Genomic DNA, 18,635 nt, shown 5'->3' on the forward strand with positions numbered 1-18,635 from the left:
GAGTCTTCAATATTCCCAGGTAAGATGTTTTAGGTTGTAGTTATTATAGGAATTATAGGACTATTTCTCTCTATACGATTTGTATTTCATATACCTTTGACTATTGGATGTTCTTATAGGCACTTTAGTATTGCCAGTGTAACAGTATAGCTTCCGTCCCTCTCCTCGCTCCTACCTGGGCTCGAACCAGGAACACATCGACAACAGCCACCCTCGAAGCAGCGTTACCCATGTAGAGCAAGGGAAACAACTACTCCAAGTCTCAGAGCGTGTGACGTTTGAAATGCTATTAGCGCGCACCCGGCTAACTAGCTAGCCATTTCACATCGGTTACACCAGCCTAATCTTGGGAGTTGACAGGCTTGAAGTCATAAACAGCGCAATGCATTGCGAAGGGCTGCTGGCAAAACGCACGAAAGTGCTATTTTGAATGAACACTTACGAGCCTGCTGCTGCCTGCCATCGCTCAGTCAGACTGCTCTATCAAATCATAGACTTAATAATAACATAATAACACACAGAAATACGAGCCTTGGGTCATTAATATGGTCAAATCCGGAACAATCATCTCGAAAACAAAACGTTATTCCTGTAACATTGCACAACCTTCAATGTTATGTCATAATTACGTAAAATTCGGACAAATTAGTTCGCAATGAGCCAGGCGGCCCAAACTGTTCCATATACCCATGCTGCGTGCAATGAACGCAAAATGACACAATTTCACCTGGTTAATATTGCCTGCTAACCTGGATTTCTTTTAGCTAAATATGCAGGTTTAAAAATATATACTTCTGTGTATTGATTTTAAGAAAGGCATTGATGTTTATAGTTAGGTACAGTCGTGCAACGATTGTGCTTTTTTCTCAAATACGCTTTTGTTAAATCATCCCCCGTTTGGCGAAGTCGGCTGTCTTTGTTAGGAAGAAATAGTCTTCACAGTTCGCAACGAGCTAGGCGGCCCAAACTGCTGCATATACCCTGACTCTGTTTGCAAGAGAAGTGACACATTTTCCCTAGTTAAAATAAATTAATGTTAGCAGGCAATATTAACTAAATATGCAGGTTTAAATATATATACTTGTGTATTGATTTTAAGAAAGGCATTGATGTTTATGGTTGGAGCAACGTGTACCTAAGCGATTATATGCAACGCAGGACAGGCTAGATAAACTAGAAATATCATCAACCATGTGTAGTTAACCAGTGATTATGATTGATTGATTGATTGTTTTTTTATAAGATAAATGTAATGCTAGCTAGCAACTTACCTTGGCTTCTTACTGCATTCGCGTAACAGGCAGGCTCCTTGTGGAGTGCAATGTAAAGCAGGTGGTTAGAGCGTTGGACTAGTTAACCGTAAGGTTGCAAGATTGAATCCCTGAGCTGACAAGGTAAAAATCTGTCGTTCTGCCCCTGAACAAGGCAGTTAACCCACCGTTCCTAGGCCGCCAAATCGGCGTCCAAATATACCGATTTCCAATTGTTATGAAAACTTGAAATCGGCCCGAATTAAATCGGCCATTCCGATGAATCGGTCGACCTCTACACTGTGCTGCTGTGAGCCATTAACATGGGCTGTGTTCCAAATGGAACCCTATTCCTGTCATAGTCCACTACTTTTGACAAGAGACCTATGGACTCTTGTCACAAGTAGTGCACTATTTAGGGAATAGGGTGCCATTTGGGATGCATGCATGGTTGTTATACATTACTATAGTGTTTTGGGATTGGGGCCAATCAAGTTGTGTTTGATTAATGTTAATGGCATTAACTTCTCTAGGGTAGGGGGCAGTATTTTGACGTCCGGATGAAAGGCGTGCCCCGTAGTAAACTGCCTACTACTCAGGCTCAGAAGGTAGGATATGCATATTATTAGTAGATTTGGATAGAAAACACTGAAGTTTCTAAAACTGTTTCAATGATGTCTGTGAGTATAACAGAACTCATATGGCAGGCAAAAACCTGATAAAAATCCAACCAGGAAGTGTGGAAATCTGAGGTTTGTAGTTTTTCAAGTGACTGCCAATACAGTATACAGTGACTTAGGGTTGATTTTGCACTTTAAGGCTTCCACTAGATGTCAACAGTCTTTAGAACGTTGTTTCATGCTTCTACTGTGAATGGGGAGAGAATAAGAGCTCCTGGAAGTAGATGAGTGAGAAAATGACATGAGCTCAGTGGCGCGCACTCATGTGAGAGTTAGCTGTGTTCCTTTTCTTTTTTGAAGACATTGGAATTGTCCGGTTGGAATATTACTGAAGATTTATGATAAAAACATCCTAAAGATTGATGCTATACATCGTTTGACATGTTTCTATGAACGTCAATAGAACTTTTTTTGACTTTTCGTCGTGACATTTTGCGCGCGCTTCCTGCATTTGGAGAAGTGGACTAAACACGTGAACAAAAAGGAGGTATTTGGACATAAATTATGGACTTTATCGAACAAAACAAACATTTATTGTGGAACTGCGATTCCTGGGAGTGCATTCTGATGAAGATCATCAAAGGTAAGTGAATATTTATAATGTAATTTTTGTCATTTCTGTTGACTCCAAAATGGCGGGTATCTGTATGGCTTGTATTGATATCTGAGCGCTGTACTCAGATTATTGCACAATTTGCTTTCGCCGTAAAGCTTTTTTGAAATCTGACACAGCGGTTGCATTAAAGAGAAGTGCATCTATAATTCTTTGAATAACTGTTGAATATTTTATCAACATTTATGATGAGTATTTCTGTAAATTGATGTGCTCATTCACCGGAAGTTTTGGGAGGCAAACCATTTCTGAACATTACACGCCAATGTAAAAATGGGGTTTTTGGATATAAATATGAACTTTATCGAGCAAAACATACATGTATTGTGTAACATGAAGTCTTATGAGTGCCATCTGATGAAGATCATCAAAGGTTAGTGATTAATTTTAGCTGTATTTCTGGTTTTTGTGACGCCTCTCCTTGCTTGGAAAATGGCTGTGTGGTTTTTCTTGTCTCGGCGCTGTCCTAACATAATCTAATGTTATGCTTTTGCCGTAAAGCCTTTGAAATCGGACAATGTGGTTGGATTAACGAGAAGTGTATCTTTAAAATGGGACATAATAGTTGTATGTTTGAGAAATTTGAATTATGAGATTTTCGTTGTTTTGAATTTGCCGCCCTGCTATTTCACTGGCTGTTGAATAGTGTCCCACGCTAGCGTCCCACATACCCCAGAGAGGTTAATCAAAACACATAACTTTATTGGCCCCAATCCCAAAACACTATAGCAATGTATAACTCCAAAACAACTTATTTCTAAAGAGGAATATTGACCACCATATTTTGAATAAAATTAAAAGATGACAAATTTGCTCACTCATGAACACACACTGCGGTTGAGTATTGCGGCGACTAACAGTCAAGACATGATGTTTTGTTACTCAAGTATAGCCAAGTACAATTTAAGAAGGCCGCAACCCCATTCATCCCTGCAGTGAGGCCAGCCAAGACTAAACAGTTACACCAGAACTCAACCAACACACTGACCGGCCAATAAGAAATGTGTGTGTATGTTAGGGGGAACTGACAGGTATAAATCTATCAGTAAAACCTGAAAAACATGTCTCATAAGAGTAATTTCCTTCAGCAAGTTAGGTAGTTTGTTCTTTCATGAATAAACTCCTCAACTGCATTTCAAAGAAAGAACAGGGAAATGGAGTTTACAGGTATACAATAAACAGACCATAAGGTATTGACTTGGAGACCTCTAACATTTCTGCCTCCCCCTACTCAACACCTAGCAACACCTCACACACCCACCGTCCCTCATATCAAACTAACCACTGAAACCCAGAACACCCCCGCTCTCTGAACAGTGAGATGGCCTGTTTGATGAGAAGAGACTGGATTCGCTATTGATACTGACTGTGGTGTTCTGTGTGGGCGGATTGGCCAATAGTTTCACTCCTTTGTTCTGTGGGCTGTACCATGAATGAGTAAAATCAATAAGAGGGGTGTGTAGGCGAGTATTGTTGGCGCGTGGGCTTGTCAGTCGGGGGGATTTCTGCATTCTCCACTTATTAGAAATATCACCACAAAAACAGTTTTTCTTTATAAAAGAAACATGTCACATCTGTAAAAGACATAACGGGGGAATTCTCTGAAGGCTTTGACCCGCCGAGGCAACTATTTCTGAGGCTTGTGCAATTGAACTTGTCCTGCGTCATACATGGGGAGAAACGTGTTACTGTTCAGACATATCTCTCCTGTCTCTAACCCAGTCAAACCATGTCTAATACCTTGGTCAAAACAAAGCGTTCGCAGACGTCAAAGCTGACCAACCGACTGCTAATCAGAATAAGATGCTGACGTCCGATTTCCCTGCGTGGGTGGAAGAACGTCGGTCCGGTCCGGTAACAGTACGACTCATCTGAGTATCATGCTGCCATATGCTGGGAATCCCCAGTTAATATAACCCCTGGTTACATGTTTCGTTGGGTTAGTTCAGTTTGACGGGTTTCGGGAGTGCTTGAAGGGCCATCAAGGCTTCCAGACAAAACAGAGGGGAATGTTTAAAAAATGTTGGTTTGATGTTTGAAACATCACAGAGTCGAGTGCTGGGACGTCCTTATCTGATAGGTCCTCACAGGGAATCGGGTCCCCAGAATACGTCTGTGAACAATGCTGCCATTAGGCTGCCTGAGTACCCCCCCAGTTCCTCTAATCCAAACACACAGCTATAATCCCCCGCTATCACACACCCATCTCCCCAGTGAGGAAGAGAGGGAAACACAACAAACAACGGGAGACAAAGTAGCACTTTCACCTTTATCAAGCCAAGCCACCACCCTCCTCAGAGGAGAGGAGAGAAGGAATTGAGAAGAGAGAAATGGATGAGAGATTATAATAGTACAGGAAGGGGATGAAAAGAAAATATAGCGATTCTTGATAAAGCAAGAGAGAGTGGGAGAGAAGGAGCGAGCAAGAGAAAGACATGTGAGGGAGGCAGACAGAGAGCGAAAGAGAGAGGCAGGCAGGCAGTCAGACAGACAGAGCAGTAGTAGTGGTGCATTGCTCCATGCAGGTGATTCTCCTGCAGGTCCTCTGTCTCACAGCTCCATTGTCTGCTTATCTACTTCCTCTGCACAGCCCTCCAGACACTACCTGTTTAGGCTGCCTCTCTCTCTCTTTCTCCATCGCTCCCTCTTCTCTACATCTAGCGCCGCGCCTCATTCCACTATGTATTTTCTTCCCCTCCCTTTTCACTCTTTTACATGAGGGTGACTATTTTCCCTCCTCGACCCTCTCCCGTGTTTTATCTCTGAGTGTTGATCTCTAAAAGTCCTCTTTTACTGTGTAAATAAAATAGACCTACATGGCTGATGTCTTTTATTCTCTGGCTTCCTGTGAGATGCAGAGCAACCTTTGATAGCACAGTGATGAAGAAACAGGTCTGCTTTCTCTTGTGGGACTGTGTGTGTTTGTGTGTGTGTGTGTGTGTGTGTGTGTGTGTGTGTGTGTGTGTGTGTGTGTGTGTGTGTGTGTGTGTGTGTAAGAGAGGTATATGTAGTATAGGTGTAATTAGTGTAGTGCAATGTCTATGAGTAGGTAAGTACCGTCATTGGATATGGCCACGGGGTACACCTCCTTCAGCAGATCCCCCAGCGTGTGTGTGTGGCCGTCGGGCGAGATGGGGCGAAACAACTTCTGGATGAACGGCCTGTCACTCATCGTCTACATGGAAAGTGGGGAGAGGAATCAGAGCATGACAAATAAATTACATACAGTGCCTTCGGGAAGTATTCACACCCCTTCATTTTTCCCACATTTTGTTGTGTTATAGCCTGAATTTAAAATTGATTAAATTGAGATTGTGTGCCTGTGATCTACATGGAATACACCACAATGTAAAAAATTAACTGTAATGTCTTGAGTCAATAAGTATTCAACCCCTTTGTTATGGCAAACCTAAATACATTCAAGAGTAAAAATGTGCTTTAAAAGTCACAATAAGTTGCATGGACTCACTATGTGTGCAATAATAGTGTTTAACATTCTTTTTGTAATGATTACCCCATCTCTGTACCCCACACATACAATTGTATGTAAGGTCCCTCAGTTGAGCAGTGAATTCAAGCACAGATTCAACCAGAAAGACCAGGGAGGTTTTTCCAATGCCTTGCAAAGTAGGACACCTATTGGTAGATTGGTGTTTAATGGCAGTGACAGGAGAAAAGTGAGGATGGATCAACAACATTGTAGTTACTCCACAATACTAACCTAAATGACAGAGTGTAAAGTCTGTACAGAAAACAAATATTCCAAAACATGTATCCTATTTGCAATAAGTTACTTAATTTATTACTCGAGTACTTTTATGCAATAGCTTGACAAAGCCACACAATAGCTCCAATGCAAGAACATAAAATGAAGTGCTTATTCTAGGCTACAAGTCACGACTCGATTATTTCTGGCACTGACCCAAGCCCTCGGGAACTGCGCCCCAAATGAACATATAACTAAATAAGCCAAAGTCTCTGACGATTCAATCACAGGCTACTCCAGTGATAAAAGTTAGGTGCAATACAGGGGAGGCTGGTGAGAGGAGAAATCGGAGGATGAGCTCATTGTAAAACGTCACAACACGTTCGATTTGGCTGCTGGGGGCAAGGAAACCCACAGATTTGCTAAGACCATTGACAACTATGTGCCGTTTTCAAGAGATTGTTAAGTGTTATAACTATTTGGTTTTAATATCATCATTTCTTGAAGGGCATAGTCAGAGCTACAAATTGTTCCATGCAAAACAATTATGCACATTTAGCTCTATCAGAGTAAGAAACTGAGTGCTTTTCATGATCAGTAACCATCAATTGATCATGTCATACATGAGGGTAGCCTCATGATCTCTCTCAATATTGGCCGCCATTAATTGGATATTTGAGTGACAAAGTGAACTATACCTGACAAGTGTAAGTGGTTTAGGGTCATTTTCCCATCCTTTGTGGGCTCTGCCTGTCAATCAACAGAAGGGTGCGTTTGCCGATGTACTGTTAGCTGACAATGTTTACTCTGCAAGCTACCAGTAGAAACGTAGAACTTTTCCTCTCCAACTGAAGCATAGACCTATCTAGTGAAGTTAGCTAACATTATCCCCTTTTCAACATTGTTTTTAAGCATTTAATTATGATTGCTGCTGACAGACATGACAGGCACTGAGGTAAAAAAATATAAATGGCTAGCTAATAACAGATCACGTCAATATGGTTAGGTAACAAGCTAACTTTCAGGAGACAAACTAGATGGCTGTATTTGCGTAATGATGACAGCAGTCCGACTGACAACTTCACCAGTACGAGGACTTGCCGATGTCAAACTCTTTCCAAAAGCCTAATCTCTGATGACCGAAACTAAATGACACGTTGTTTGCTTAGCTAGCTAGTTAGATTTCAAATGGATAGGCTACCCTCACGCATCTGAAATGATATGATCAATTGATGTTTAATGATCATGAAAAGCATGCTGTTACTTGCTGTATAACTCTGATGATAGAGCTAAATGTGCGCAATTGATTTGCATGGAATAATCTAAAATATCTTGTTCTGTCTATGCTCTTCTAGAGATGATGATAATACAACCAAAAAGTTAACATTTAACAACCCCTTGAAAATGGCATGCAGTTGTCAATGGTTTTAGTGGAGCTGGGGGTCTCCTTGCCCCCCAGCAGCCAAATCGAACGCTCCGCACCGTTTTGAGACGTTTTATTGATAACGACCTATTGGAGACAAGAGTCCACCTACAGACACATCTACTAAAATATTAAAAGTGGTGATTGCTACCTAGTCTCTGATCTGAGGGCACATGAGAAAGGTGCCGCTCGCTGGATATGGTCCAGAAGATCAGGCGTTCGTACACGGACACCGGCGATCGGGTTGGCTATCAGTTCTGGGAAACCAGTTTGTCTATCAGTTCGGGAAACCAGGGGCCTCCGAGGTGACAAACAGGGTGACAAATGGCGAGTCTGACACACAATAGCAACTAATCATGGGAGCTGTGAAAAGGAAACCGGCAACGGGAGGGTTCGAGTAACGGAGCTGTAACTAACACCGCCGGGCGTGAGGTAGGGAAGGTGACTCTAAAGGCGCGAAGCTGGCTCTTGGGTTACCAGAAAGAGTGACTCACTGACAGGAAGCGTAGAGTTTGTGTGGGATTATGCCAGGAGCTGGAGTGGAGAGAGTGCGATAAGTGACAGCTACTTCGTTGCATTTTTAAAAACCGCCATGAATAATTGACCTGGGTACCATACAAAGAGGGGGCCACTGATCCTGGAGAGAAGCGCGATACTCTTGGACGGTGACACTTTCTTTTCAGTTTGTGTGACACCAGAGCTAGCAGAGTACCACCTGGCGACACCCAAGAGCGATGCGTCATTAACTAACAGACGATGAGAGGTCAGGGGAAAAGAGACTCGCTCTCCCTGACTGAAGCGAGCAAAGGAACTCAACCCATAGCCTAATTGCCAGTGTGGATTCAATCCGACTAATTGACAGTAAACTGGTGGCTGAGGTGCACAAACATAAATCAATATAATAATAATAATTTTTGGCCTGTGACATGAATGGGCATAAGCGGAGGGAGGAGTGCCCTTCTCAAATGGAACAGTAATATGCACCACTCGGTCATGCTGTCATCAAGGCAGCATGGTGCATCGTCTAGAAACATATAAACTCAGCAACGGCCCTTTTCTGGACCTTGTCTTTCAAAGATAATTCGTAAAAATCAAAATAACATCACAGATCTTCATTGTAAAGGGTTTAAACACGGTTTCCCATGCTTGTTCAATGAACCATAAACAATTAATGAACATGCCACCTGTGGAACGGTCGTTAAGACACGAACAGCTTACAGACGGTAGGCAATTAAGGTCACAGTTATGAAAACTTAGGACACTAAAGAGGCCTTTCTACTGACTCTGAAAAACACCAAAAGAAAGATGCCCAGGATCCCTGCTCATCTGTGTGAACGTGCCTTAGGCATGCTGCAAGGAGGCATGAGGACTGCAGATGTGGCCAGGTCAATAAATTGCTATGTCCGTACTGTGAGACGCCTAAGACAGAGATACAGGGAGACAGGACGGAGAGCTGATCGTCCTCGCAGTGGCAGACCACGTAACAACACCTGCACAGGATCGGTACATCCCGAACATCACACCTGCGGGACAGGTACAGGATGGCAACAACAACTGACCGAGTTACACCAGGAACGCACAATCCCTCCATCAGTGCTCAGGCTGTCTGCAATAGGCTGAGAGAGGCTGGAGTGAGGGCTTGTAGGCCTGTTGTAAGGCAGGTCCTCACCAGACATCACCGGCAACAAATGTCACCTATGGGCACAAACCCACTGTCGCTGGACCAGACAGCAAAAAGTGCGCTTCACTGACGAGTCGCGGTTTTGTCTCACCAGGGGTGATGGTCGGATTCGTATTTATCGTCGAAGGAATGAGCGTTACATCGAGGCCTGTACTCTGGAGCGGGATCGATTTGGAGGTGGAGGGTTCGTCATGGTCTGGGGCAGTGAGTCACAGCATCATCGGACTGAGCTTGTCGTCATTGCAGGCAATTTCAACGCTGTGCGTTACAGGGAAGACATCCTCCTCCCTCATGTGGTACCCTTCCTGCAGGCTCATCATGACATGACCCTCCAGAATGACAATGCCACCAGCCATACTGCTCGTTCTGTGCGTGATTTCCTGCAAGACAGGAATGTCAGTATTCTGCCATGGCCAGCGAAGAGCCCGGATCTCAATCCCATTGAGCACATCTGGGACGTGTTGGATCGAAGGGTGAGGGCTAGGGCCATTCCCCCCAGAAATGTCCGGGAACTTGCAGGTGCTTTGGTAGAAGAGTGGGGTAACAACAGCAAGAAGTGGCAAATCTGGTGCAGTCCATGAGGAGGAGATGCACTGCAGTACTTAATGCAGCTGGTGGCCACACCAGATACTGACTGTTACTTTTGATTTTGACCCCACATTTGTTCAGGGACACATTATTCCATTTCTGTTAGTCACACGTCTGTGGAACTTGTTCAGTTTATGTCTCAGTTGTTGAATCTTGTTATGTTCATACAAATATTTACACATGTTAAGTTTGCTGAAAATAAATGCAGTTGACAGTGAGAGGACATTTCTTTTTTTGCTGAGTTTCTCTCTTTTCCATAAAATATATGTTTGAATTTTCAAACTAGATTTCATTGGGAAGGCAATTACTCCACAGGCTTAATCTAGTCTTGGCTACGTCACTTTTGTTTTGAGCCTACTTCACCGTGGGCTTTGAACGGGAGCCAGCCCGGTACAAAATGAATGCTATTCAATTTTCACCCGGTGTAAACTCCTCCCATCCGGCCCAGATAATCAAATCCCCCTCACTGAGGGAGTCAGTTGGAGAGAAAGCTTTACCACAAGACCTTCCACTGGTAAATAAAAATTCCAAGGGGATTTTTTTTGAGCTCTCATTTCCCTCAGCCACTGAGGCACCATGTAATGTACAGTATACATGTAGGCTACGTCATGTAATTGGACGTTTCCCTCTCCTCCATGGAGGAGCCAATCTGTTTAGCTTAAACATCATAATCATAACACCTAGGTCTATAGCTTAACACTATACTGTAGCCTATAATATGCCATGGGTTTGATTCCCGTTCCATTCATTCTATTCCAGCTTGTCCTAATTTCTCCCACAGTAGTCCACACACACACACACACACACACACACACACACACACACACACACACACACACACACACACACACACACCCAGGGAAAAATTATATTGAAGAATATTTTGTAGGCCTGGGTATTCTGGGTGTTATGTGACATAATAAGTGAGCGAGAAATTCTTGCAACAGTATGCCCAGTGGCATTCACATCTGTTGCCTTAACACCCACAAGCAGGGCTTGTAAACAGATGTGTCACTGTAAAATCATCCCCTAGAGACATTTAAGAAACTATCAACCTAGTTTCCTAGAAGGTTCCTCTCAAAACCAACATAAAAAAAGGTTAGTGGGGCTGCCATTCCCTTGATGAGTAAACATTTAGTCACAGGAGAAAAAGGCATACCTGCTGAGAAACAATGTAACCAGGTCTCTAATACAAGTATCCCACTGGGCACAGACATCAGTTCAACGTCTAGTTTTGATTTACATTTGGTTGAGTTGTCAATTAACGTAAATTCAACAAACAAATTCACCATGTCATTCGATTTTGGTTAAAAGTTGGGTAAAGAAAAATACAAAATTCCCTTTACGTTAATGACTTTTTGCAAACCCAATCAGTTTTCCACGATGATCCAACGTCATCACATTGATCTTTTGGGTTGAAATTACACGGAAACAACGTTGATTCAACCTGTTTTTGCCCAGTAGGATTATAATTTTCACATTCCGCAAGATTTAGTGGCTCTGGCGCTTTGTAACACAGTGGCGTCACTTTTGGAGCGGGAAACTGGCGGCCGAATAAGACTGGCACGCACAGACACAGATAAATCCATCCCCTCGAAATCTCTTCCCTTTTCCATAACGAACACAGTCTAGCGGAAGTGAGTGCTCTGTTATTTAGAGTCAATGTTGTCATTAATTCTGTCTGCATCAAAAGCAGCACATGTTATTTACACTAAAGACCGCAATTTGCCATCAGAGGGGGGCCTGCAGGTTGACATATAGTCAGCAATCGTGACTTCTGCATCCGGACCCGGATAGCTTTGTCCGCCGTTGGTTCAGTTAACTTTGGAGTACACAACTACATTTCTGTCTAGACCCAAGGAGTCCTGTTGCGCATGGTGCGTCTGTGGTTTTACAACCACTGTTTTATTATTGTGTTGGACCGTTTTATTATAGGCGAAATAAAAACGATTTGTTGAAGTGTGAAATGAGTTACATATGTACCTAGCAAATTTGTACCAAGCTTTTGTTTAAAAAAAAAATATTCATCATCTCATTTTGTGGTAACATTTTGTTTCCTTTACCAACTAAAAGTCAATATGGGCCAAGACGTTTTTATAATGTTTTAGTCAACACTTGAATGATATATTTTATTGTTCTGTTTGGTCGTCTTTAATTTTGAATAGATTTATGATTGTAACGTTCCAGTAAAAACATTGATGAGAGATTTCATGGGCATAAAGGCTGACATCTGTTATAACACAGCAGCAAAGCCCTGACAACCTACTCGGATTCCCCTGGAGAAATTTCCACATCAATCTATATTCATTTGCTTATTCATGTTGAGAAGAGATGGCCTCAAATACTATGGAATAAGGTAGGCAAAGCTATATACCAGTCGAGCTGATCCGAGGGCTTACTGAATGTAGTCTTGGGTAAAATCATGCCCATTCCAGGCGCGCCGTTTCCCCACACAGTTTTCCTACACTATGGGATACACACGGCCTAATGTTTTCCAGACCTTCAGGGCGAGACACTGGTGCTTATTCATCATTTTGAGGGAATTTCATCTGAGTCATGGATGCGCGGGATCCCCCTTAGGAATTCACCTGTGCCCGCGTGCATCCCACGGTTTGGGCACGCTTCATTTGAGTTGCTTACATCCAACTATATACTAGTCAAACTAAACGATTGCCAAGCACACGGCCAGAACAAACATTAGGCTAACACATTTGTAGTTTAATGGGTGGGTGATATCTGGGAAAAGATGAGGATTGTTTGATTTATCTGCTGTTATCAAAGGAGTTTGACAAAATAATTTTTGGAGGGAAAAAGTTATTCACTGAACTTCTCCAGGAAATATTTTTGCAACTGAGCACTTCTGTAGGGTTGTTTCTGTCACTGGATCACAATAAATCACAAGCTAACTAACAAATAAAACGTTGCTCAACAGCAGCCCACTTTAATCATAACCGTAGGACTTGGCGGTATCCTATTCATGAAGCGCCTTACTAGTCCGTCATACAGCACCATCTACGGGACAGTTCAGATACTAGACTGCGTCGTCATAATACAAGGCAGTGGAGTGACAATTAATTCATGATTGTGTTGATAAGTGGTTTGTGCTGCACATTTCAGTTGTAACATTATATTTTTGTGTACTGTGTATTTTGTTTAATTTTTACTCTGATTTTCATATTCACTTAATGCTTTCTCATATTCCTAAACGCACTATCATGTTCTATTTGCTTATCAGATGATAAAAGAGTATCCTTTCATTACTATTCATTGCCGTATTTTAGACCTGCTGTATTTTTTGGATTGCATCGATTACATCATCTATTAAGAGTAGCAGTGATGCCACACTGCAGGTCACACTGGCTGTGATCTTACTTTGCTACCTGACGGTTTTTTACTTTTTCATTACCGTATATTTTTACTTTTTCCCTCACTCAACTTTTTTCATTCAACTTTTTCACCCCGGAGGTTTTATCTGGACATGGTTCGTCAGGACTTCAAACAGCCGAAGCTAAGTAACATTAACATGATGCCTTCTAATTGCAGTCGTTGTACTTATAATATACAGGAGAACGATCGCCTTACGGCAAGGATAGCTGTGCTGCAAGCCCAGCTTCAGACGCGATCGTTAGGCAAGGGTAATTTCAGTGTAGGAAAGGATGAAACAGCGTCTGTGCCACCAGTAAGTACAGATAGTAACGTTAGTATATACCCCCTCGCACGGTCCCCGCAGCCGGACATCTTTCTCATGGCTTCTGGAGGGAAACGCTGTAGGAATGCTCAACCGGTGTCGCTTATTCAGCCGACAGAAACTTTCAACCGGTTCTCCCCATTAAGCGAGTCGGAGGCCGAGACTTCTATGGTCTCTACTCCTCCCGTTGTGGGGTCTGAGACGCCGACGGCTCCCACCATTAGCTCTGACAAATTGAAAACCCTAGTCATTGGCGACTCCATTACCCGCAGTATTAGACTTAAAACTAATCATCCAGCGATCATACACTGTTTACCAGGGGGCAGGGCTACCGACGTTAAGGCTAATCTAAAGACGGTGCTGGCTAAAGCTAAAACTGGCGAGTGTAGAGAGTATAGAGATATTGTTATCCACGTCGGCACCAACGATGTTAGGATGAAACAGTCAGAGGTCACCAAGCGCAACATAGCTTCAGCGTGTAAATCAGCTAGAAAGATGTGTCGGCATCGATTAATTGTCTCTGGCCCCCTCCCAGTTAGGGGGAGTGATGAGCTCTACAGCAGAGTCTCACAACTCAATCGCTGGTTGAAAACTGTTTTCTGCCCCTCCCAAAAGATAGAATTTGTAGATAATTGGCCCTCTTTCTGGGACTCACCCACAAACAGGACCAAGCCTGGCCTGTTGAGGAGTGACGGACTCCATCCTAGCTGGAGGGGTGCTCTCATCTTATCTACGAACATAGACAGGGCTCTAACTCCTCTAGCTCCACAATGAAATAGGGTGCAGGCCAGGCAGCAGGCTGTTAGCCAGCCTGCCAGCTTAGTGGAGTCTGCCACTAGCACAGTCAGCGTAGTCAGCTCAGCTTTCCCCATTGAGACCGTGTCTGTGCCTCGATCTAGGTTGGGCAAAATTAAAAATGGCGGTGTTCGCTTTAGCAATCTCACTAGTATAAAGACCTCCTCCATTCCTGCCATTATTGAAAGAGATTGTGATACCTCACATCTCAAAATTGGGTTACTTAATGTTAGATCCCTCACTTCCAAGGCAGTTATAGTCAATGAACTAATCACTGATAATAATCTTGATGTGATTGGCCTGACTGAAACATGGCTTAAGCCTGATGAATTTACTGTGTTAAATGAGGCCTCACCCCCTGGTTACACTAGTGACCATACCCCCCGTGCATCCGGCAAAGGTGGAGGTGTTGCTAACATTTACGATAGCAAATTTCAATTTACAAAAAAAAAAACTATGACGTTTTCGTCTTTTGAGCTTCTAGTCATGAAATCTATGTCCACAGACCCACTCCAAAAGGCTTTCGGAGCCATCATCGACTCAGTGGGTTTTGTCCAACATGTCTCTGGACCTACTCACTGCCACAGTCATACTCTGGACCTAGTTTTGTCCCATGGAATAAATGTTGTGGATCTTAATGTTTTTCCTCATAATCCTGGACTATCGGACCACCATTTTATTACGTTTGCAATTGCAACAAATAATCTGCTCAGACCCCAACCAAGGAGCATTAAAAGTCGTGCTATAAATTCTCAGACAACCCAAAGATTCCTTGATGCCCTTCCAGACTGCCTAACCAAGGACGTCAGAGGACAAAAATCAGTTAACCACCTAACCGAGGAACTCAATTTAACCTTGCGCAATACCCTAGATGCAGTTGCACCCCTAAAAATTAAAAACATCTGTCATAAGAAACTAGCTCCCTGGTATACAGAAAATACACGAGCTCTGAAGCAAGCTTCCAGAAAATTGGAACGGAAATGGCGCCACACCAAACTGGAAGTCTTCCGACTAGCTTGGAAAGACAGTACCATGCAGTATCGAAGAGCCCTCACTGCTGCTCGATCATCCTATTTTTCCAACTTAATTGAGGAAAATAAGAACAATCCGAAAGCTAACTAAAAAGCAGCCTTCGCAAATGGAGGATGGCTTTCACTTCAGCAGTAATACATTTATGAACTTCTTTGAGGAAAAGATCATGATCATTAGAAAGCAAATTACAGACTCCTCTTTAAATCTGGGTATTCCTCCAAAGCTCCATTGTCCTGAGTCTACACAACTCTGCCAGGACCTAGGATCAAGGGAGATACTAAAGTGTTTTAGTACTATATCTCTTGACACAATGATGAAAATAATCATGGCCTCCAAACCCTCAAGCTGCATACTGGACCCTATTCCAACTAAACTACTGAAAGAGCTGCTTCCTGTGCTTGGCCCTCCTATGTTGAACATAATAAACGGCTCTCTATCCACCGGATGTGTACCAAGCTCACTAAAAGTGGCAGTAATAAAGCCTCTCTTGAAAAAGCCGAATCTTGACCCAGAAATTATAAAAAACTAATCGGCCTATATCGAATCTTCCATTCCTCTCAAAAATTTTAGAAAAAGCTGTTGCACAGCAACTCACTGCCTTCCTGAAGACAAACAATGTATACGAAACGCTTCAGTCTGGTTTTAGACCCCATCATAGCACTGAGACTGCACTTGTGAAGGTGGTAAATGACCTTTTAATGACGTCAGACCGAGGCTCTGCATCTGTCCTCGTGCTCCTAGATCTTAGTGCCGCTTTTGATACCATCGATCACCACATTATTTTGGAGAGATTGGAAACCCAAATTGGTCTACATGGACAAGTTCTGGCCTGGTTTAGATCTTATCTGTCGGAAAGATATCAGTTTGTCTCTGTGAATGGTTTGTCCTCTGACAAATCAATTGTAAATTTCGGTGTTCCTCAAGGTTCCGTTTTAGGACCACTATTGTTTTCACTATATATTTTACCTCTTGGGGATGTCATTCGAAAACATAATGTTAAATTTCACTGCTATGCGGACGACACACAGCTGTACATTTCAATGAAACATGGTGAAGCCCCAAAATTGCCCTCGCTAGAAGCCTGTGTTTCAGACATAAAGAAGTGGATGGCTGCAAACTTTCTACTTTTAAACTTGGACAAAACAGAGATGCTTGTTCTAGGTCCCAAGAAACAAAGAGATCTTCTGTTGAATCTGACAATTAATCTGGATGGTTGTACAGTCGTCTCAAATAAAACTGTGAAGGACCTCGGCGTTACTCTGGACCCTGATCTCTCTTTTGAAGAACATATCAAGACTGTTTCAAGGACAGCTTTTTTCCATCTACGTAACATTGCAAAAATCAGAAACTTTCTGTCCAAAAATGACGCAGAAAAATTAATCCATGCTTTTGTTACTTCTAGGCTGGACTACTGCAATGCTCTACTTTCCGGCTACCCGGATAAAGCACTAAATAAACTTCAGTTAGTGCTAAATACGGCTGCTAGAATCCTGACTAGAACCAAAAAATTTGATCATATTACTCCAGTGCTAGCCTCCCTACACTGGCTTCCTGTTAAGGCAAGGGCTGATTTCAAGGTTTTACTGCTAACCTACAAAGCATTACATGGGCTTGCTCCTACCTATCTTTCCGATTTGGTCCTGCCGTACATACCTACACGTACGCTACGGTCACAAGACGCAGGCCTCCTAATTGTCCCTAGAATTTCTAAGCAAACGGCTGGAGGTAGGGCTTTCTCCTATAGAGCTCCATTTTTATGGAATGGTCTGCCTACCAATGTGAGAGACGCAGACTCAGTCTCAACCTTTAAGTCTTTACTGAAGACTTATCTCTTCAGTAGGTCCTATGATTAAGTATAGTCTGGCCCAGGAGTGTGAAGGTGAACGGAAAGGCTGGAGCAACGAACCGCCCTTGCTGTCTCTGCCTTGCCGGTTCCCCTCTTTCCACTGGGATTCTCTGCTTCTAACCCTTTTACAGGGGCTGAGTCACTGGCTTACTGGTGTTCTTCCATGCCGTCCATGGGAGGGGTGCGTCACTTGAGTGGGTTGAGTCACTGACGTGGTCTTCCTGTCTTGGTTGGCGCCCCCCCTTGGGTTGTGCCATGGCGGAGATCGTTGTGGGCTATACTCGGCCTTGTCTTAGGACGGTAAGTTGGTGGTTGGAGACATCCCTCTAGTGGTGTGGGGGCTGTGCTTTGGCAAAGTGGGTGGGGTTATATCCTGCCTGTTTGGCCCTGTCCGGGGTATCATCGGATGGGGCCACAGTGTCTTCTGATCCCTCCTGTCTCAGCCTCCAGTATTTATGCTGCAGTAGTTTATGTGTCGGGGGCTAGGGTCAGTCTGTTACATCTGGAGTATTTCTCTTGTCTTATCCGGTGTCCTGTGTGAATTTAAATATGCTCTCTCTAATTCTCTCTTTCTGTCTTTCTCTCGGAGGACCTGAGCCCTAGGACCATGCCTCAGGACTACCTGGTATGATGACTCCTTGCTGTCCCCAGTCCACCTGGCCGTGCTGCTGCTCCAGTTTCAACTGTTCTGCCTGCGGCTATGGAACCCTGACCTGTTCACCGGACGTGCTTGTTGCACCCTCGACAACTACTATGATTATTATTATTTGACCATGCTGGTCATTTATGAACATTTTAACATTTTAACATCTTGACCATGTTCTGTTATAATATCCACCCTGCACAGCCAGAAGAGGACTGGCCACCCCTCATAGCCTGGTTCCTCTCTAGGTTTCTTCCTAGGTTTTTGGCCTTTCTAGGGAGTTTTTCCTAGGGAGTTTTTCCTAGCCACCGTGCTTCTTTCACATGCTTTGCTTGCTGTTTGGGGTTTTAGGCTGGGTTTCTGTACAGCACTTTGAGATATCAGCTGATGTACGAAGGGCTATATAAAAATAAATTTGATTTGATGTCAACAAGGCGTGTATTTGCCCATTTACCAGGTATATCCTGAAGGGGATGTAGCGGAAGCCTCCCTCCTCTGTGGGGTATTCCATCAGCTTACGGTTCATGGCCCAGAACTGGTCAAACTTATCTGAGGAACACAACACAACCACATTTACATACAAACTGTCCCCATCTCCTTTTATGTTTTTAAACCAGCTCTACAAGGGTTCTGAAACCCTGTCAACCTGTCCTGGTTTCTAACTCCCCTCCCCTGTATCTCACTTTCACA

The 18,635-nt window shown here is 43.3% G+C and overlaps 1 protein-coding gene across 1 annotated transcript in view; it reads right to left on the reverse strand.

Annotated features, from left to right (window-relative positions):
• The window catches only part of atg5 (ATG5 autophagy related 5 homolog (S. cerevisiae)), a 31,190-nt gene that overhangs the window by 4,857 nt on the left and 7,698 nt on the right, over positions 1 to 18,635 (reverse strand). The window contains 2 exon segments of the mRNA NM_001173812.1: positions 5,601 to 5,718; positions 18,400 to 18,494. Of these exon segments, the coding sequence (NP_001167283.1) occupies positions 5,601 to 5,718; positions 18,400 to 18,494 (213 nt within the window).

The sequence above is a fragment of the Salmo salar genome, chromosome ssa05 (assembly GCF_905237065.1).
Source record: "Salmo salar chromosome ssa05, Ssal_v3.1, whole genome shotgun sequence".
NCBI classification, from domain to species: domain Eukaryota; kingdom Metazoa; phylum Chordata; class Actinopteri; order Salmoniformes; family Salmonidae; genus Salmo; species Salmo salar.